Source organism: Macaca fascicularis, chromosome 1 (genome assembly GCF_037993035.2).
Source record: "Macaca fascicularis isolate 582-1 chromosome 1, T2T-MFA8v1.1".
In the NCBI taxonomy this organism is placed as follows: domain Eukaryota; kingdom Metazoa; phylum Chordata; class Mammalia; order Primates; family Cercopithecidae; genus Macaca; species Macaca fascicularis.
The window spans coordinates 167,566,590-167,589,477 of NC_088375.1; the positions used below are offsets into that span (position 1 = coordinate 167,566,590).

At 39.5% G+C, this 22,888-nt stretch overlaps 1 protein-coding gene and 1 pseudogene across 3 annotated transcripts in view; both read left to right on the plus strand.

Moving 5' to 3' along the window:
- C1H1orf141 (chromosome 1 C1orf141 homolog) overlaps positions 1–22,888 on the plus strand; it is a 63,093-nt gene that overhangs the window by 29,938 nt on the left and 10,267 nt on the right. Inside the window, exons 5-6 of one of the 3 annotated variants that reach the window (XM_045369200.3) lie at positions 765–832; positions 21,902–22,046. In XM_045369200.3, coding sequence (XP_045225135.2) covers positions 765–832; positions 21,902–22,046 — 213 coding nt within the window. Of the gene's footprint in view, positions 1–764; positions 833–21,901; positions 22,048–22,888 lie in introns of those variants that run through there. The other 2 variants (XR_012418948.1, XM_074004246.1) reach the window with 2 other exon arrangements.
- On the plus strand, positions 22,502–22,636 carry LOC123571123 (small nucleolar RNA SNORA31; annotated as a pseudogene).

Here is a 22,888-nt window from a genome sequence, read left to right on the forward strand (position 1 = left end):
AATACATTTACTAGCATCATTGGGCAGGAGTCACAATTCCAGAGTCCATCAGTGCCTAGCTTATAGTAGTTGATCAACAAATAACTATTGATTGAATGACTACCAGACTCCGTATTAAATTTGTTACATCGATTATCTCATTTAACTCTGAAAGTATTTCTATAAGTGCTATTGTTTCCAGTTAACAAATGAGGAAAGTAAGACTCATAGATGTTAAGTAACTTTCCTATGGCTATGGCTATGTAACTCACACAAAAAGGTGTAATTTGGACCCAGGCTATCTAAGTCCAAAGTCTGTATGACTGACCCCTGCACCATACTTACTTTAAGGATATTCATTGGATGATAATTCAGATCAACAAAACTCATAACTGAATATGAGAGAAATGCAGGTAGAAGAGACTATTTCTATTTCTCTTTTCAAAGGAATTAGCCAAAATATTTTTTGAATAACACATATGATTCTGTTTTATTTAGAAATCCATCATTTTCCAATAGAATATAGCTTTATTGTATAAACAGTTAATAGTTGTAAAAATAGTAAATAATTGAAAGTTATAGTCTGTTAATAGAAATTCACTTTTAGGGCAAATTATTCTAAAATAGATTTAGCTCTAACCATGTACAAGCAATGCATATGTAAGCAAATAAAATTACTCATTTACATTTCTTAAAAGTTTACTGCAGTGGAGACAATGGTTGATTGGGTTTAATTAGAAGTAACAATAGCATGGAAATACTTATGTTTGAGTTTGTTTCTTTAGAGCCAGTAGAAGAACATCTAAAATCAAGATCTATTAGACCCTATCTTTATCTTAAGGATACAACTGAGGTAGGTGTAATTTGTATACTCCATAAATACTTAATAGAAATTCAAATTAGTCCTAATAATTTTATATATGCTCCTACAAATCCCAAATTCAAGTGAATTTTAGGATTCAAAATGATCAAATGTTAAACTGATTTCATCTTTGATATTACGTAAAACTTTATGTATGGAGACATTAGAGAAGATAATATATTCTTTGTTGGAGATATTTCAATACAGTAGAGATTATTGAATATGATAAGGACTAGCACTTATAAAGTCAGTTAAGACAGAGCATCATAAAAATCATACATGTATAACTTAAACATTCAAATTTATCAAATAAAAATATATGTCATTTGTTAATCTTTTAATGTGTAACCAAAACCTTGTTTTGCTTGTTTTGAGCATGCTATGTATGGTGGTTAATCAAATTACATAATTGCAACAGCAACTACCACAAACAGATTTGGAACCAACACTACTGACTCTTGATAATCACTGAGCAGAAGTTCATGGGCATGCTGGAGTGACTAGCTTTGAGCATTGAGAGTGCCTTGGACATCATTCAGTAGTTTTTATCTAGGAAACTAGAGAGATAAATTAAACCAGAGAATTAGCAAGGGAAAGTCACTTTAGAGAGTCTCTTAGGTATTAATTTTTGTATTTTATATATACATATATATAATGTATAAAGAAATATGGAGAAATACAGACTTAGGGACATAATTAATAACAAATTTTGTTGCATATTCCTACATTTTATATTTTAACAAATATTAAAAGGATTATCAGTTTTATCTTCGTCTACAGGGTTTATTTAATTTCATGTTTTATTTAGGTTCATGGTTAATAAAAGTCTCCCAAGATACATAATACAACATAACATCACAGTCAGGTTACTCATCATAATACATTTACTAGCATCTTATGTAAAAATTGTAAAATTTTAATTTTTTAAAAATAAAAATATCTATGTGATATTTTAGAAGCAAATACTAGAGAAACACTAATAAGAACACACAGCCCTTTCATTCTCTGCTTCCTTTTCTAATTTCCTTTTTTCAGAGGCAACCACGTTTAACGTTTTTGGGTTTCAGTACCTTATAAGATTAACTCCATATTTCTAAAGAATGAGTTTCTACTGCTGATTTTAATTTATCAACTTTAAACATTATCTACTGAAAATCAGTAACAAAGATTGTTTATACCACTCTACAAACTGCCTCTCTCCACTTTCCTCTTCTGATCTTTTATAGTTACTTTTTTTGTTTCTTCTGTTGTTAATTTTTGCAACTTGAAATAATATATCTAACTTTTTTCCCCATCATTTTTAATCACTAACTCCTGATTCCCCTTTATATACGATGAAGATCTTAACAGTTTTATCCTGTCTTCCAACTCTCTTCCACACTTCTTCTCTAGGTCAAGTATATATTTACTTTTACATTTTTTAGGTGAACTATTATATTCAGCTTTGACTGCTGATTAAGCCTTTATGTTTTGTTTGTAGGTTAATTCTAAAACTCAAAATACTATTAACAGCATTTATATTATTATGATAATATAAATAATCATTTCATTTACATTATAGTAATGTCTCTGTAATAATCATTACAGAACAAAGTAATGTGCTTGGATTACCTTTCTTCTCAGAAGGTACAATTTAACAACAATGGACTCTTTTTTCACTATTACTAAAACAATGCCATGTTTTAGTTTCCCTCATATTTAGACCTTAACTGTCTAGTACACTTTTATGGTTTTTTTTGGAATTTGTGATGGCCTTTCTTTTTTCTTGTGGGAAATGATGATAATAATAGCAAACATGTAATTGCATATGTGCCTCAAGCACTGTTCAAAGAAAGATTACATCCTCAACAACCCAATGACGTAAATACTATTATCCCTGAGAAAAAAGAGGCACAAGGAAGATAAGCAAATTGCCTGAGATCAATGTATAAGAACCAGGAAGAACCCAGCAGTTTGATTCATGCTTATTGTCACTGAGATCTGCAGCCTCCAAAAAAGAAGCATGTAACTTTCTTATCATATGTGAAAATGATCAAGATTTTTACTCATGCTGTCTTCCATTCCAGTCTTCTTGGAGGAACTGTTCATGAAACCCAGTGACTTTTTGTTCTAAATTTGACCTGTTACTATAAGTCTCCTTTTATGTTGTTATTCCATTCCTTGGCTCAGTTCCTCAGATTCTAGTATCTGATGTCTTCTTCTTTCTTTCTTTTTTTTTTTTTTGAGACGGAGTCCTCCTCTGTTGCCCAGCCTGGAGTGCAGTGGCGCAATCTCAGTTCACTGCAAGCTCAGCCTCCCGGGTTCACACCATTCTTCTGGGACTACGGGCATCCGCCACCAAGCCCGGCTAAATTTTTTTGGTATTTTTAGTAGAGATGGGGTTTCACCGTGTTAGCCAGGATGGTCTCGATCTGCTGACCTGGTGATCCGCCCACCTCTGCCTTCCAAAATGCTGGGATTACAGGCATGAACCACCACACCCAGCCTTCTTATTTCTTTTTGGATTTCATCTTTATTTTCCTAGAATATATTTTATTTATTTTTAAAATTTTATGTCCATAGTTTTGGGGTAACAGGTGGTTTTGGTTACATGAATAAGTTCTTTAGTGGTGATTTCTGAGATTTTGGTGCACTGATCACCTGAGCTGTGTACATTGTACCCAGTGTGTAGTCTTTTGTCCCTCATCCCTGCTCCCACCTTTCCCCAGAGTCCCCAAAGTCCATTGTATCATTCTTGTGCCTTTGCATCTTCATAGCTTAGCTCCCACTTGTAAGTGAGAACATATGATATTTGGTTTTCTATTCCTGAGTTACTTCACTTAGAATAATGGTCTCTAACTCCATCCAGGTTGCTGCAAATGCCATTATTTCATTCTTTGTTATGACTGAGTAGCATTCCATGGTATATAAATATATCGCATGTTCTTTATCCACTTGTTGGTTGACAGGCATTTAAGCTGGTTCCATATTTTTGCAGTTGCATATTGTGCTGCTATAAACATGCGTGTGCAAGTGTCTTTTTCATATAATGACTTCTTTTTCTCTAGGTATATACCCAGTAGTGGGATTGCTGGATGAAATAGTAGCTTTACTTTTAATTCTTGAAGGTATTTTCATACTGTTTTCCATAGTGGTTATACTAGTTTACATTCCCACCAACAGTGTAAACGTGTTGCCTTTTTACCACATCCATGCCAAGGTCTATTTTTTTTTTTTAATTTTTAAATTATGACCATTCTTGCAGGAATAAGGCAGTATCTCATTGTGGTTTTAATTTACATTTCCCTGCTAATTAGTGATGTTGAGCATTTTTTCATTTGTATATCTTATTTTGAAAATTATTCATATCCTTTGCCCACTTTTTGATGGGATTGTTTGTTGTTTTTTGTTGTTTGTTTTTTGAGACAAGAGTCTTGTTCTGTCACCAGGCTGGAGTGAAGTGGCGTGATCTTGGCTCACTGCAACCTCTACCTCCTGCGTTCAAGTGATTCTCCTACCTCAGTTTCCTGAGTAGCTGGGATTACAGGCATGCACCACCATGCCCAGCTAATTTTTGTATTTTTAGTAGAGACAGGGTTTCACCACATTGGCCAGGCCGTCTTGAACTCCTGACCTCAGGTGATCTGCCCACCTCAGCCTCCCAAAGTGCTGGGATTACAAGCATGAGCCACTATGCCCAGCCTGGAATTGTATTCTTGCTGATATGTTTGAGTTCCTTGTAATTTCTGGATAGTATTGTTGGATGTATAGATTGCAAAGATTTTCTCCCAATCTATGGGTTGTCTGTTTGCTGAATATTTCTGTCACTGGAAGCTTTTTAGTTTAATTAGGTCCCATCTATTTTCATTTCTGTTGCATTTGCTTTTGGATTTTTGGTCATTAACTCTGCTTAAGCCAATGTCTAGAAGAGTTTTTCAGATGTTGTCTTCTAAAATTTTTATGGTTTCAGGTCTTATATTTAAGTCTTCGAGCTGGGCATGATGGCTTATGCCTATAAACCCAGCGCTCTGGGAGGCCGAGGCAGGCAGATCACTTGAGGCAGGGAGTTTGAGATCAGCCTGGCCAACATGGCAAAAACCCCCATCTCTACTAAAAATACAAAAATTAGTCAGGCATGGTGGTGTGTGCCTGTAATCCCAACTATTTAAGTGGCTGAGGCACAAGAATTGCTTGAATCCAGGAGGCAGAGCTTGCAGTGAACCAAGATTGCGTCATTGCATTCCAGCCTAGGCAACACAGCAAGACTCTGTCTCAAGAAAAAGAAAAAGATTTAAGCCTTTGATTTATCTTGAGTTGATTTTTTTATAAGGTGAGAGGTGAGGATCCAGTTTCATTTTTCTACATGTGGCTTGCCAATTATCCCTGCACCATTTGTTGAATAGGGCGTCCTTTCCCCACCTTATGTTTTTGTTTGATTTGTCAAAGATCAGTTGGCTGTAAGTATTTGGCTTTATTTCTGGGTTCTTTATTCTGTTCCATTGGTCTACATGCGTATTTTTATACCAGTACCATGCTGTTTTGGTAACTATAGCCTTGTAGCAGAGTTTGAAGTCAGATAATGTTCTTTTTGCTTAGTCTTTCTTTGGCTAAAGAGGCTCTTTTTTGTTTCCATATGAATTTTAGGATTGTTTCTTCTAGTTCTGTGAAGAATGATGGTGGTATTTTTATGGGAATTGCATTGAATCTGTAGATTGCTTTTGGCAGTATGGTCATTTTCACGATATTGATTCTACCCATTCCTGAGTATGGGAAGTGTTTCTATTTGTGTTATCTGTGATTTATTTCAGCACTGTTTGGTAGTTTTCCTTGTAGAGATCTTTTATCTCCTTCGTTAGGTATATTCCTATGATTTTTATTTTATTTATTTGAAACTCTTACAGAAGGGATTGCATTCTTGATCTGATTCTCAGCTTGGTTGTTGTTGGTGTACAGCAGTGCTACTGATTTGTGTACATTGATTGTGTATCTTGAAACTTTACTGAATTCATTTATCAAATCTAGGAGATTTTTGGATGAGTCTTTAGGGTTTTCTAGGTATACAATCATATCAGCAAACAGTGACAGTTTGACTTCCTCCTTACTGATTTCTTTTCTTTTTTTTTTTTTTTTTTTTTTTTTTTTTGAGACGTAGTCTTGCTCTGTTGCCCAGGCTGGAGTGCAGTGGCGTGATCTCCGCTCACTGCAAGCTCTGCCTCCCAGATTCACACCATTCTCCTGCCTCAGTTTCCTGAGTAGCTGGGATTACAGGTGCCCGCCACCACACCCGGCTAATTTTTTGTATTTTTAGTAGAGATGGGGTTTCACTGTGTTAGCCAGGATGGTCTTGATCTCCTGACCTCGTGATCCACCTGCCTCGGCCTCCTAAAGTGCTGGGATTACAGGGGTGAGCCACCGTACCTGGCCCCTACTTTTTTTTTCTTTTTTTCAGACACGGTCTTCCTCTGTCACCCAGGCTGGAGTGCAGTGGTGTGATCTCAGCTCACTGCAACCTCCGCCTCCCAGGTTCAAGTGATTCTCCTGCCTCAGCCTCCCGAGTAGCTGAGATTACAGGCATGAGCCACCACACCTGGCTAATTTTTGTATTTTTAGTAGAGAAACAGGGTTTCAGGATGTTGGCCAGGCTGATCTCGAACTCCCGACCTCAGGTTTTCTGCCTGCCTCAGCCTCCCAAAGTGCTGGGAGCTTTGAGGGGCACTGATAGGGTCTGATTTCCACAAGATTAGAAGTTAGGATAATCCATGTTACACTGTTAACTTTTAGCAAGCTTTGCTTTTGTTGAAAACCTTGTACATTTGGGATTTTAATTATTCTTTGCTATTAATAAGACCTCCTTCAGTCCATATTAACTTAGAATTGGTATAGATGGCTCCTTCCTGATTCTGTAAGTACTTTAAGGTTTGGCAGAGTGCAAACAGCTCCCACGTTTGAGCAGATCAATTATTAGGCAATTTTCCTAACTCTGTTTCTACAAGAGTTTCCTCACTTACTGAATACCCATTGTGTCTTTTTCCCTTAATCACCCGGGAGGAACAATCTCCCTGTCCTGAAGGGAGTTCCTCCTAGATCTGGTCAGACCTTTGTATGGTAATTAATTAAGATTTAGATCCCCTGTTAGGAAACCTGCAGGGTTAAGGATTTTTGATAGGAAGGCTATGGATGTCAGTGGCCTCAGTGCTTTTGGGCTATGCCTTGTTTACACTGACAACAGGGTGGTATTGGAGTGTTACAGGATCACAGAGAAGACCTTCAATTATCAATTATAGGTTTTAAATTTACCCTGGCTTTTAAAGGAATAGGGTACACTCTTTTTTTCTTTACCAGTTCTTTCTTTCTCTCTTTCTTTCTCTCTTTCTTTCTTTTTCTTTCTTTCTTTCTTTTTCTTTCTTTCTTTCTCTTTCTTTCTTTCTTCTTTCTTTCTCTCTTTTTCTTTCTTTCTCTTTCTTTCTTTTTCTTTCTTTTCTTTCTTTCTTTGACTTTTTCTCTCTTTCTTTCTCTTTGATTTTCTGTCTCTTTCTCTCTTTCTTTCTCTGCTGGTCTCTCCCAGCCTCTGCCAGCCACTTTTTGATGGCTTCAGCAGTGTAAGACTGCCGCCTCCTTGGGTTTTTGCACTGCATGCAATAACTGCATGGTTTCCTTGTGGTATTTAATGGGGGTCCCCCAGAGGTTAGGAACTCCCTTTCTTTCCATATTGTAGTGTGGGCATGTAGGATTAGATAAGCATACTTGCTATCTGTATACACATTTATTCATTTTCTCTTTGCCATTTCTAAGGCTTGGGTAAGTGCCACTAGTTCTGCTAACTGGGCGCTGGGGGAAAGAGGCTTACTTTCTGGTACTGTTACATCACAAACTGTTGCATAACCTGCCCTTTGTATCCCATACTCTGTTGGAACCAAACTGTCGATTCCCTCCTGGGCAGGGGTCGCCGCGAAGGATCACCGAAACGAGATTCACAGCAGAGAGTTATTTATTACTAGCGCGCTAGGGTCCCAAGCTCTAAGTTGGCCCTGGGACCCCGACTGCTTGTTACAGGCTGTTTATATAAGCAAACACAAGTTCAAACACAGCTTAGGGCGCGAAATTCAAACAAAGCTTTAGGCGCGTGGTAATTGGGTCTGTCTATGGCCTGAGCAAGGTGTCTTGTTCTAATTGGTTAGAGCAGGACCTTATGAGGTTTTTTTCCTGGAGTTGTTGATTCCGGGAACTTCGAGGCAGGGTGGGACCCCCGGAATTGTCAGGGTGGGACCTCATGAGGTTGTTTCCCGGAATTGGCAGGGTGGGACCCTATCAGGGTGGGACCTTATCGAGGCAGGGTGGGACCCTATCCAGAGCCACCTGGTGTTAATTTTTTTAAATTCTTTTTTTTATGAGGCCTAGTTTCTAAGTTTTATGCGGCCTAGTTTCATCTCCACAAATGAACTTCCATCCGTATATAGATTAAGGTCAGGATTAGCTAAGGGGATGTCTAAGAGATCATCTCGGGTAGCGTAAGTCTGGACTATAATTTGTTGGCAGTCATGCTGAATTGGTTCCCCGTCCTCTGGGAGAAAAGTGGCAGGGTTGAGGGTTGCACATGTACGTATTTGAAGCACTGGTCCCTCAAGGAGTAGTGCCTGGTATCTAAGCAGGGGATTGTCTGATAGCCATAAACTTCCTTTGGCACCTAGTATGCCATTTACATCATGAGTGGTCCAGACAGTGAGATCCTTTCCTTGTATTATTTTGATAGCCTCTGATACTCAGATGGCCACTGCTGCAACTACCCGTAAACAGTAGCCAGCCTTTTGCTACTACGTCAATTTCCTTGCTTAGGTATGCCACTGGTTGTGGGGCTGTCCCACGAGTCTAAGTAAGGACTCCAAGAGCTATTCCTGCTCTCTCCATGATGTATAAAGAGACATTTTGTCCTGTGGGAAGGCTTAAAGCTGGAGTTTGTACTAGGGCCTCTTTTAAGGTTCTGAAGGCTGTTTCTGCCTCTGGCTCCCATTCTACTAGATGAGTGTTTGCCCTCTGGGTCTCCTTGATTAGAGTATAGAGGGGCCTGGCTATCTCTCTGTGTCTGGGGATCCATAGTTGGCAAAAGCCGGTGATTCCAAGGAACTCCTACAACTGTTTAAATGTCTTAGGGTGAGGAAAAACCAGTATAGGCTGTATTCCTTCCTTGCTGGGGTCCTGGTTCCTTTGACTAAGATTAGGCCTAGATATTTGACTTATTGTAGGCAGAACTGGGCCTTCAATGTAGATGCCTTGTACCCTTGATTAGCTAGGAAGTTCAGGAGATCTAGAGTAGCCTGCTGGCACGAGACTTCCAAACTGGTAGCCAAAAGTAAATCATCCACATACTGAAGGACCAGAGTTCCTGGACTTGAGAAGTGGCCTAGATCTTGGGTCAGTGACTGACCAAACAAATGAGGGCTATCCCTAAACCCTTGGGGCAAGACTGTCCAAATAAGTTGGGATATGTGGTCTGTGGGATCCTCAAAGGCAAAGAGAAACTGGGAGTCAGAGTGCAGGGGACTACAGAAGAAGGCATCCTTGAGGTCCAGAACAGTGAACCATTCTACTTCCTCTGGTATTTGAGAGAACAGGGTATAGGAGTTGGGTACAACTGGATATAGAGGAATTACTGCCTCATTGATGAGTCTAAGATCTTGCACTAGTCTCCACTGACCATTCAGTTTTTGTACTCCTAGAATTGGGGTGTTGCAGGGACTGCTGCATTTTCTTACTAAGTCTTGAGCTTTTAAATGTCTAACAATATCCTGTAAACCTTTATGAGCTTCAGGCCTTAAGGGATATTGCCTTTGATAAGGAAAAGTAGTGGGGTCTTTTAGCCTAATTTGCACTGGGCAGGTATTTTTTGCCCTTCCGAATTGTCCTACCAATGCCCATACTTCAGGGTTATTCCCTTCTCAAGCAGAGGACAACAAATGGGTAACTTGTTCCCCATATTCATGTAGATAATAGCTCCAACTTTGACTAACATGTCCTTCCCTACTAAGGGTGTGGGACTTTCAGGCATAACAAGAAAGGTATGTGAAAAGAGCAAAGTCTTCCAATTACAATGAGGAGGTGGGAGAAATACCTGGTTACAGGCTGTCCCAGGATTGGACCTTAAAGACAGCTGTCCAGGACAGGAGATTAACACTGAGAAAGCTGCGCCAGTGTCTAGGAGGAAGTCAATTTCTTGGCCCTCAATGGTTAACCATAGCCGGGCCTCAGTGAGGGTGATGACATGAGCTGGCGCTTGCCCCGGGCACCCTCAGTCCTGTTGTTGGATCATCTGGTTGGGGCCTTATGGCCCAGAGAATATTTGTCCTCTGGGGCAGTGCACCTTCCAGTGATTGCCTCGGCATAGTGGACATGGGTGAGGGGGCAGCTTGTTTCTTGTTGGATAATCTTTTTTAAGGTGTCCTTGCAAACCACACTGGTAACAAGCCTTACCAAGTGGTTGGCCTGCTCCATTTTCTGTCTGCTCTGAACCACCAACGTTTGTTTGTCTGAGGGCCATGACTAAGGCTGTGGCCTTTCTCTGATCTCACTTTTCCTTTTCGGCCTGTTCTTCTTGGTCCCTATTATAGAACACTGAGGTTGCCAGGTTTTTTTTTTTTTTTTTTTTGAGACGGAGTCTAGCTCTGTTGCCCAGGCTGGAGTGCAATGGCCGGATTTCAGCTCACTGCAAGCCCCGCCTCCCGGGTTCACGCCATTCTCCTGCCTCAGCCTCCCGAGTAGCTGGGAGTACAGGCGCCCGCCACCTCGCCCGGCTAATTTTTTTTGTATTTTAGTAGAGACGGGGTTTCACCGTGTTAGCCAGGATGGTCTCGATCTCCTGAACTCGTGATCCGCCCGTCTCGGCCTCCCAAAGTGCTGGGATTACAGGCTTGAGCCACCGCACCCGGCCGGTTGCCAGGTTTAATAATGCCTCCAGATTTTGTTCAGGACCCAGGGCTCACTTTTGGAGCTTTCTCCTGATATCTGCAGCTGATTGGTTAGTAAACTTATCTTTTAGGATCAATTGACCCTCGAGTGAGTTGGGTAATAGGGGAGTATATTTTCTTAAGGCCTCTCGTAGCCACTTGAGGAAGGTAGAAGGATTTTCTTCCTTTCCCTGAGTTATGGTGGACATCATTTAATAATTCATGGTCTTTTTCATAATTGTCCTTAGTCCTTCTAGAACACAGGTCAACAGATGTTTGAGACTCCAGTCCCCATGATCTGAGTCGAGGTTCCAATGGGGATCCATACTGGGCGTGACTGGTAGGAAATTTGTCCCTTTCTTCGGCTGTCATTCTATCATTTACTTGACTAAGATACCAGGTAGCTCCAAACTCTCAGGCTGCAGCTAAAGCCGCATTCTTCTCATTAAAGGCCAGGGTTTGATCTAACAATAGCATAACATCTCTCCAAGTGAGATAGAAGGCTTGCCCTAGACCCTGTAGGGCATCTATATACCTATCAGGATCATCTGAAAACTTCCCCAGGTCTGCCTTGATCTGCTTTAAATCAGAGAGGGAGAAGGGGACATGTACCCGGGTTGGGCCAAATTCCCCTCTCCCTACAGCTTGAAGGGGACATAACCGATAGCACAGGAGTTTCTGTGGTCCTTTGGAGATTTCTTTGCTTGTTTCCTTCTGGGCAGGGGCGATTAGAGGAGGCTTATCATTAACAGGAATGGGAGCTATAGGAAGGCTAGGATATGGGGGTAAACTGAGAGGTCCTCTTGTGGGATGTAAATTGCAAGCTTTGCATAGTTGTAGATTCTTCTTCAATGAAAAGAAAGCTTGGACATAAGGTATTTCACCCCATTTGCCTTTCCTCTTACAGAAAAGGTCAAGCTGCAGGATAGTATTGTAATTTATACTTCCCTCAGGTGGCCATTTTTCACCATCAGAGAGAGAATATTGGGGTCAGGTCATAGTGCAGAAAAAAAATAAGCCACTTATTTTTCAGGGTTTGTTGATCAAATTGGTCCCAATGGCTTAGGATACATTTCAGGGGTGAGCCTGTTGATGCCTGAGTGTTTCTCATCTGAAAGAAAAAACCGCCCACTGTTTTGGTTTGTTTATTCCCCACCATTCCCCGCCCCACCCGCCCCCACCAAAGAACCCAAAATGGTCCCTGGACCCTGCTGATCGGAATAGTCGTGCTCACCAACGCAGCAGCAGAAACCCTAATTTTCCTCTTAGACCACAAAGAGGACCGAGGAAGGTCCGATTTAGTGGCCCTTACCAATGCATTCTCAAAAACCGGTTAGAGTCCTAAGCATTCTCTTGTTAGTATTGGGAGCTTACCCCTGTCCTGTAAGGATGTTATGCCCCAAAAATGAAGTGGAGGGCCATACACTGAGGGAGGGAAGGGATGTCAAGGAAGAGTGATGCCTTTGGTCCTCACTTCTCATCATATGAATAGGAAAGATATCATTTCTGAGGCGCTCCATATCCTAGCTTCAGGAATAGCTTTTGTTAGGCCTGCTAGTCTGAGGAGGGATCCTAAAATTCCAGATAGTCCCCCCCAACAACAGGGCTTCAGGCAAAAATTATGTCTTTCTGATTGGTGAGCCCAAGTGCCTAAAGAAGGGAACAGAGTCCTGAAGTTTATACTAGAAATCATTCTCATAGAAGAAACTAGAAAAGCACTAGAGACAGGGAGTGATTTTTAAAAGCTGGACTAGCCTCAGAGAAGAGAGGTGAGAGGAAGTTTTTCTAACAGGCATTAGGACCCAGGAGGCAAGGGTCAGGATAGATAGGATAGATGGGCGAGTCTTGCTTGGGTGACGTGACTTTGAGAGTTCCTCTCATGGCTACAGGGTCAACCAACTTTTTGTCAGGACACTGGAGCTGAATGGCTTTCCTCTCTGTTGACCCTCGGCTCAGCCCAGAAATACAGGAAAAGCGGAAACTGGTTCCAGGCAAACCAACAACCCCAAACTCCGAAGAGTCGGGGGTTGTTAGAGAGCCCTTTCCCAGAAAGTCTGACACCCGTGTCTTTAGTCTGGCGTCCACGCTAGTCGCTTTTAACTGGTCAACAGGTGCCTGGTGTTTAGCACCCGAATTCTAAGGAAAAATAGGACAGAATAGCAAACAAAAGCGGTCCGATGGTACTCACAACTTGGCAATAGTCCCTTTGTGGTCGCCAAGATGTGTACAGAGTTTGTTCCTTCTGGTGGGTTCTTGGTCTCATTGACTTTAAGAATGAAGCTGCAGACCTTCGCGGTGAGTGTTACAGCTCTTAAAGGTGGCACGGACCCAAAGAGTGAGCAGCAGCAAGATTTATTGTGAAGGGTGAACGAACAAACTTCCACAGCATGGAAGGGGACCTGAGCGAGTTGCCACTGCTGGCTGGGATGGTCAGCTTTTATTCCCTTATTTGTCCCCACCCACATCCTGCTGATTGGTCCATTTTACAGAGTGCTGATGGGTGCATTTACAATCCTTTAGCTAGACAAAGAGTGCTGACTGGTGCATTTACAATCCTCTAGCTAGACAGAAAAGTCCTCCAAGTCCCCACTCAACCCAATTAAGTCCAGCTGACTTCACCTCTCAGTGGTTCTTGAAGCAAAAGTGGGTGGTGTGTCTCCACATGCTGTTCTGTCCATCCCAATGGAAGCTGCACATTAACCCTGTCTCCTATCTGCCATCTTCTCAATTTTCTTCCTAGAATATATCTTCAAGAAACTTCTCTAGAAATGTTGCATGGATATTTGAGAGTGTGTTTATTTTTCCAATATACTTGATTGATAATTTGACTGTGTAGACTTAGAGGTTCAAAATCATTTTTTTCCTAGCCTTTGAAGACATTGTTCTACTGTCCTATATAGTTTTGTGTTGCTATGAAAAGTTCTCGAACTTCATGACATTATTTTTTTCTGGAAACTTTTTAGAAACTTTATCAACATTGTGCTGAAATGTCTCAAGGCAGCCTGGCCAACATGGCAAAATCTCATCTCTACTAAAATACAAAAATTAGCCGGGTGTGGTGGCACACACCTGTAATCTCAGCTACTCAGGAGGCTGAGACAGGAGAATCTCTTGAACCCAGGAGGTGGGGGTTGCAGTGAGCTGAGATCACACCACTGTGCTCTAGGAACAGAGTGAGACTCCATCTCAAAAAAAAAAAAAAAGAAAGAAAAAGAAAGAAATGTCTCAAGGATGTGCCTGGGTGTGGTAGTTTTACTTTATTCCGTTCAGTGCTCAGTGAACTCCACTCTAAAGCTAAAGGTCTTTCTTTAGTTCTAAAAAATGTATTTTATTTCTTTGCCAATTTCATCTCTACTATTTTCTCTGCTTTCTAACCATCAGATATTAGTCCCTTTGGATTGATTTTCTACATTGCTTTTCTTTATTTTGTCTTTTTGACACTTTGCCCTTTTTTTTGAGATAGGGTCTGTCTCTGTTGCCCAGGCTGGAGTACAGTGGCACGATCACACCTCACTGCGGCCTCTACCTCCTGCTGGGCTCAAGCAATCCTCTCACTTCAGCCTCCTAAGTAGCTGGGACCACAGGTGTGTGCTACCATGCTTGGCTAATTTTTGTATTTTTTGTAAAGATGGGGTTTTGCCATGTTGCCCAAACTGGTCTCGAACTCCTGAGCTCAAGCTATCCACCTGCCTCTGCCTCCCAAAGTGCTGGGATTACAGGTATGAGCCACTATGCCCAGCTAAAATGTTGCTCTTTATTATGGGAAATTTCCTTGACTTTTTCTTCCAGCCCTTTTATTGCATGTTTGTTTAGTAATCATATTTTACATTTCCAATGTTTCTTTTTCTTGGTAGTGGCCCTTCTTTCCCCCCATTGAATCCTGTCCCATTTGTTCTCAAAGTTTTCTGAAGATATTAGAGTTAGTTTTCTTAGGTTCTTTTCTGTTTCTTAAATTACATTTCCTTTAAGATTGTTATATGTATCTTTGATATTGCTGATTTTTATCATATGTGGTTGCTATGGTCTGAATGTATACCCCCAAAATTCATATGTTGAAACTTAATAGCCAATGTGATGGTATTAAGGAGTGATGGCTTTAGGAGGTGATTAGGTCATGGGGCAGAGCCCTCACGAATGGGATTAGTGACCCTATAAAAGAGATTCTAGGGAGCTGTTTGCCCCTTCTACCATGTGAGGACACAGAATAAGGCACCACCTATGAATCCGAGAGTGAGCCCTTACTAAACACCAAATTTGCTGATGACTTGATCTTGGACTTCCCAGCCTAAGAATTGTGAGAAGTAAATTTCTATTATTTCTATTACCCCGTTTAAGGGATTTTTTATAGCAGCTTAAATAGAATAAGACATTGGTACATTTTTATTTGTGATATTTTAGAATGAAGATGGGGTTAATTTTTCCAGGAAGCTGCCATTAATTTTACAAGTAAGTCTATCCCCAGAATGAAAACCTAACTGTTCTGTGTATATGGCAGAGTTCTCACCCACCTTACTTTAGGATTTGAGGGCAGGGAGTAGGCAGTTGGCCTGGTAGCCTTTTTTGCAGACGCTACCATAAAGAGAATTTTGCTCTGGGGAGCCAAAACCCACACTAGCAGGAAGTTTATTAAGAGAAGGGCACTCTTTGTTTTAGCCTGGGATTAATTAAATACCATTTCCTGTAAATTGCCTGTGGGACAGGACAACTGGGAGATGGGAAAAGTGGTAACTGGTTCAGAAATTTCATTCAGCATTTCAGTTAATGTCTCTTTACAACTTTTGTTCTCATTCCCACCCTCAATACCTGCCTCCTCTAAGCCTGGAGTTTCTCCAGGTTTCATCAAATAGATAACGTATTAGTGACTCCTCTACTGGAAAGCTTCGATTATCTTTCTTTCAGAAATCTGTTGAAATCTCTCCCAGGCACTGATCTGTCTTCCCATCATTCTCTCACAAACACATATGCACACATTCCTGTTCTCTTTCTTTTACAAGTTGATTCTTTGTGGTATTTCCTTGCCATAATCGTAAAGAGATCTTAGTAGGGCATGGCTATAAATGGCATGGCTTGTCATATTGACTCAGAAGGACCTCTCCCATTTAAAACTTATGCCTCTACTAGTTCCCCTAATCTACATTCATACTGACTCCTGAAAGGCCTTGATCCTTCAATAATTTCTTGTTTGACTTGTGTTGAAATATTTCTTAGACATATCTTCAGTGTAAGAAATGGTGAGAGACTGAGCCAAAGCAGTAGAAATGGGAATGTAGTGGAGGACACTGATTAGGAAGAAATTAAATAGTCTGGCTTGATGGAGTTTGCAAGTGATTGTAGTTAGTGCTTAGAATGATAATCCCCCAATTTCTTGTTTGGAAAACTGAAATTCCATGAAATTTGATGTGTTACATTTTCACTATCATTCAGTTTGAAAAAGTTTTCTAATTTCTTCTTTGAAATATGGATTCTTCAGAAGTATGTTATAGAATTTCAAAATATTTGGAGTTTTTCCAGCTATCTTACTGTTATTGATATCTAATTTAATCACGTTGTGGTCAAATAATACATTATGTAGGGTTCCAATCCAGTTAAACTTCTATTTAGACTTGTTTCAGGGCTCAGGATATGGTCTGTCTTATTGAAAGTACTAAGTGCACTTAAAAGAATGTGTATTTAGCAGTTATATGGCATAGTGTTCTATAAGTACACAAGTATATGAGTATATTTATAAATATATATATCTCTATTATAGATATAAAATATGAAAGTATATGTATAAATTAGGTCAAGATGGTTGTTAGTTTCATTCAGGTCATCTGTGTCTTTACAGACCTTTAAAAATCTAGTTATTCTGTCAATTGCTAGGAGATGTTAAAATCTTCATGATTATAAAATAGCCCATTTCTCTGACTCTGTAAATTTCCGCTTCATATATATATATATATATATATATATATATATATATATATATATGTTTTTTTTTTTTCAAGATCTTGGCACCATCTTGGCTCCCTGCAGCCTCCACCTCCCAAATTCAAGTAATTCTCCTCCTTCAGCCTCCTGAGTAGCTGGGATTACAAGCACCCACCACCATACCTGGCTTTTTTTTTTTTTTGGTAGAGATGTGGTTTCGCCATGTTGGCCAGGTTGGTCTCGAACTCCTGGCCTCAGGTCATCTGCCCACCTCAGCCTCCCAAAGTGCTGAGATTACAGGCATGAGCCACTGTGGCCAGCCTGCTTCATGTATTTTGTAACCCTATTATTAGGTCTATATGTATTTATGATTTTTATGTCTCCCTGATGAATTGATCTTTTTGTTATAGTGAAATGTCTGTCTCTGTCTCTGGTAATACTATTTTTCTTGATATCTATCTTTCTTTTCTTTTTTTTTTTTTTTTTTTCTTGAGACGGAGTTTCGCTCTTGTTGCCCAGGCTGGAGTGCAGTGGTGCAATCTCAGCTCACTGCAACCTCCACCTCCTGGGTTCAAGTGATTCTCCTGCCTCAGCCTCCTGAGTAGCTGGGATTACAGGCATGCGCCACCATGCCCAGCTAATTGTTTGAATTTTTAGTAGAGACAGGGTTTCTCCAAGCTGGTCCGGCTGGTCTTGAACTCCCGACCTCAGGTGATCCACCCACCTCAGCCTCCCAGAGTGCTGGGATTACTGGTGTGAGCCACTGCGCCTGGCCAGATGTCTATCTTACCTGATATTTATAGAACCACTGCAGCCTTCTTATGCATCCTGTTTACATAGTATGTATTTTTCCATCAGTTTACTTTCAACTTATATTTATAGTACATTTTTTACACATATCATATACTTGAGTCTTGCTTTTTAAAAAATCTATTCTGACAGTGTCTTTTAATTGAAATTCTTATTTCATTAATGTTTAATGCAATTGTTGATATGGGTGAAATTAAGTCTATCATTTTATTCTGTTTTGTTTGTCCCTGTGCTTTTTGTTCCTCTGTTCCTTCTTTTCTGCCTTTCTTTGGATTATTTGAATATTTATCAAAATTTCACTTTAATGTATCCGTTGGCTTTTAGTTATGTCTCTTTTTATTTGTTTGGGATTTTTAGCGGTTTTGGTATAGATTAAAGTATACATCATCAACTTGTCACAGTCTACTTAGAGTAAAATTGTACTACTTCACATAAAGATGTAGAAATCTTTAAATTGTATAGTTCCATTTACTTCCCCAAACCTTTGTACTATAGTTTCTGTATGTAATACTATAAACCCTGCAGGACGGTATTATAATTTTTGCTTTCAGAAATTCGATATGTTTTAAAGAAAGTAAAGGGGATAAGAGTCTCCCTCTGAGGTTCTTATTAAACATGTCAGACTTTTCATTATTGTCCTACAGGTTCCTGAATTTCTATTTTTTCATATTAAATAATTTCTATTGATCTATCTTTAAGTTCTCAGATTATTCCCTCAGATATTTTCTCTATTTTAAGCTCAACAGATATTACATGTTTTAATTCTATAATTTCCATTTTAAAAAGTAGTTTCTGTTTCTCTGATAAGATTCCCTATGTTTTTCCTTTACTTTGAACATATTTTACTTTTTTCATGAAGCATGGTTTTTTGTTAGTTTGTTTGTTTGGTTTTGTTTTTGTTTTTTAGGTGAAGTCTTGCTCTGTCACCCAGGCCGGAGTGCAGTGGCGCAATCTCAGTTGCTGCAACCTCTGCCTCCCAGATTCAAGTGATTCTCCTGTCTCAACCTCCTGAGTAGCTGGGACTACAGATGTGTGCAACCAACCCCAGCTATTTTGTATGTGTGTGTGTATGTGGATTTTTAGTAGAGACAGGGTTTCACCATGTTGGTCAGGCTGGTCTCGAACTCCTGACCTCAAGTGATGCACCTGCCTCGGCCTCTTAAAGTGTTAGGATTACAGGCGTGAGCCACCGTGCCCGACCCATCAAGCATAGTTATAATAGCTGCTATAAAATCTGTTAATTCCAATGTCTGGGTCATTCAATATCTGGTCTTGTTGGATTGTCTTTTATGTTAACACTAGGTCTCACTTCCTCGGTTCTTTTAGATCAAGTTGGGTTGATCTTGGACATTGTGACTATTGTATTGTGAAGACTCTGCACGCTCCTGTTGTCCTACAAAATTTATAGATGTTTTTATTCTAGCAGTCAATTATCTTGATTGTACTCAAAATACAAATGACTCGTGAACAGCAGTTCAAATTTTAGTTCAATTGTTTTATCCTTAGCAGGCTGCTTGCAGGAGTTTCTAAACATGCATGGTTTAGGGGTTAACCAGAGACTTGAACAGGTAGTCTCTTACACATAGAAGTCTCTCATGAAGGAAATGGAGCTGCCATCTTTGGCTCTCTTCTTTGCATCATTCCTTTCTCACTTTCCAGCAGCTTTGTTTGCCCAAACTTTGTCTTCTGGTTCTTCTGGCCAGAAATAACATGGTTTTTCTAGCAGAATTTTAGATGCTCCATGCGATGCCAACTTCAGTCTGCCTTCAAGCTAAAAGCTATACAAATAGCAACTCCACTCCATGCAAATCAGTGATACCAAGTGTCAATACTTTCTCTTTGCCACCTGCTTTTGTTTATTCTCCAGGACCTTAAGGTCATGTGTGTGCATGCATGTGTGTGTGTATTTTATCTAGAGCATTTTGTCTAGAGTCTATTGTTTTTATCTGTGGGTAGGTAGGTCTGATAGAGGATTACTCAGCTATGTTGAATCAGAATTCCCCAGTCTTTACTACTTTTATTATCTTTTCCTGTTGCATTACTGGGCACTCCCTAAAAATTTATAAATAACTGTGGGGATAGATGTTACTGTCGCCATGTCATAGACTAATATATTACCATTAACGATGATGTTGACTGTTACTTTTACATATATATAATTTTTAAAATTATCTTTAAATATTCTTTTTTTTTTTTTTTTTTTTGAGACAGAGTCTCACTCTGTCCCTCAGGCTTGAGTGCAGTGGCATGATCTCAGTGCACTGCCACCTTTGCCTCCCAGATTCCAGCAATTCTCCCCCCGCAGCTTCCCGAGTAGCTGGGACTACAGGTGTGCACCACCATGCCCGGCTTATTTTGGATTTTTAGTAGAGACGGGTTTCACAGTGTTGGCCACGCTGGTCTTAAACTCCTGACCTCAGGTGATCCACCTGCCTCGGCCTCCCAAAATGCTGGGATTACAGGCATGAGCCACCGCACCTGGCCAATATTCTTTCTCACATTAAGAAAGTATTATCTCTATGTAGTTTTATTACAGTTCTTATCAATAATAGTTGTTAAATTTATCAGATTTATCAGTATTGCAGCTATTAAAATAATTACATCATTTTAATCCTTTTGACCTATGGGTAATGAGTTATAATAACATATAGAAACCTTTAATTTCTTGATAGTTTTATTTGGCTGTTGTAAACTTGTACTAGTATAGTGTTGATCGGTATTTTATTTTAAATTTGTGAAAAATCCTGAAGTCATAGGTAAGATTAACTTGTAGCCTTCTTTATTTTTCCAGACTTTGGCTTTTAAGGCTATACCAGCTTATAAAAAGAAATGAAAAGTTGTTTACTTTTTAATTTAATGATATTATATTGCATGAGAACAATTTTTTCCATGAAAGCTTAAAACAACTTATCTGTAAATCTATCTGGGGCTGGTTACTCTTTTAAACTATGTTTTAAAGGTAGTTATTTGAAACTCCCTTACATTCCTTTTAAGAATTATTGATGGGCTCCAATTTCCAATTCCTCGTGACAATGTTGGTAATTTTTCTTTAGGATAAAGTTGCTTTGACTGTCTTTCAAGACATCTGTGGTCTATCCCCCTCACAACTCATCTTCTTACCTATTTGAACTTATCTTTTAATCCCAATAAATAATAAATGCCTTCCTGATATAACTATACTGTTTTTCTGCCTGTCTTATGAACATTCCAGGCTTATGCTGTTGATCTTGCCTGAAATACCCTTGTCTTTTAAATCTTAGCATTTTCTTCTCCCTCTATGAAATCTTTCCTATTTTAGTCTTCATGGATATCCCTCCGTTTTAAAACTCTTCCTCATTTATAGATTGTATTGATTGGTTTGCTTTTTAGTGATATTACTCTATTTTATTTACTACTGTTTTGTGTATGCAAATCCTATACCATAAAAATGTGAGGTCTTTGTGGCCTAGACTTTTGTCATATACCTTATTTTTATTTCATATTATCCAGAACGAAATATATTCTGTGCCTAGTGTGAAAAAAAATGGGTTCTAAACAGTTAGTTGTTTAGTTTGTTAACAGAGAACCACAAAGTATTCCATTTATATTAACATGTGCATATGTATATTTTGAATGCCTAGATATGTGCATTTTAATAAAAAATATATGGACCCAATCTGACCCTCTAGTCTAGGAAAAGCCGGATCATTGTTTTTCAGTTTCTTCTCTACTCAGAACTGATCTGCTGTACCAACTCTATGTTAATCGTTTGTTAAAACAGAGAAGGCTTTATTTCTCAGTATTTGAACTTCAGACTTCCCCTGAACTTGGAGAGAGAAATTTTTTATTTTTTTGAGACGGAGTCTCGCTCTGTCGCCCAGGCTGGAGTGCAGTGGCCAGATCTCGGCTCACTGCAAGCTCCGCCTCCCGGATTCACGCCATTCTCCTGCCTCAGCCTCCCGAGTAGCTGGGACTACAGGCGCCCGCCACCTCGCCCGGCTAGTTTTTTTGTACTTTTTAGTAGAGACGGGGTTTCACCGTGTTCGCCAGGATGGTCTCGATCTCCTGACCTCGTGATCCGCCCGTCTCGGCTTCCCAAAGTGCTGGGATTACAGGCTTGAGCCACCGCGCCCGGCCTGGAGAGAGAAATTTTATGTGAATATAAAGGTTAAGTTTCATAGACAAAGGAAAAATAAATTAGTAAAAAGTGTGAGCATAAGCAGATCTTTTAACTTCTGAAGGTTTGTTTTCTTATTGATAATGCTCATCTCATAGTAGGTTTTTCTGAGAATTAAATCACATTTGAAAATATTTAAAGAACCAGACAGCTGTTAGTTATCATAATTCAATATTGCAAATGTGAATACTCAAACACAAATTATTTATTAATATACACGGAAAGAAATCATTTCTAAGATAATTTTCCATTTTTCCTGATGTTTAGATGGAAAATGCAAGGCCTCTGAATGTTCTACATTCACAGCATAGACAAGCATGTAGAAGATCACTGGGTTCTACAGACTTTTCTCCTATGTTCAACATTCAGTCTAATGCTCATAAAAAGGAAAAAGACTCTACTTTATTTACAGGTATAGAAATTGCATGTTTACATTGAAATAATTGAAAGTTACCTGCATCTAAACTTAGGGTGTAAGCATTAAGAAAATCTTTAACCAAGGAATATTAGTCTTTGATCACACTACAATAACGATCTTTCTCCAGCCTTCTTTTCTTTCTCGTAAACCTATCCACACCACACTGATTCTAGTTATATTTAACAGGCTGTTTTACTTAGTTAACGAAATTACTGTGTGATTTGATTCATTGTATGTTGCCTATGCTTCAAACATATGTTTTCACCTGATGGATTCCTCTTCGACTTTCATAGTTAAGAGATTTTAGCCTCAAATAAAAGAAAATCCAACCGCCTGTAGCTTAAACTGTAAAGATATTTATTATCTAAAAAAACAAGAAGTCCATCAGAAAGGCATTTGCAGGGTTGGCTCATTCAGGGGCTTTATAATGTCATTAGATATTCAGTTCCATGCATCTATTTGACAGACCTGGAGTAGTTACTGTCTGCTGCTAAGGTTTCCACCACAGATGCAAGAAAAAAAATATTCTCGTGCTTTCTGTCTGTCTGATTGTGGCTGCTGAGATTGAATAGAGGAATACAGTGGTGGAAAAAATGTCCAGTTCCTCTGTCTTTCCTCAGTGGTCTTAGCAGGTAGCTTGTCCTCCTATCCTTGCTGTACAGTATGATGACAACTATTCAATATAGCTTGTGTGACTAGAAATGCTTTTTATGCCTTGGTAAGAATGAAAAAAATGTTTTTCCCAAAGCCAACTCCCCCTTATGTTTCTTTGGCTCAAAGAGCCTCATGCATCCACATCTAAACCAATAAATCATCATTGGCTTAGATCACTTTTT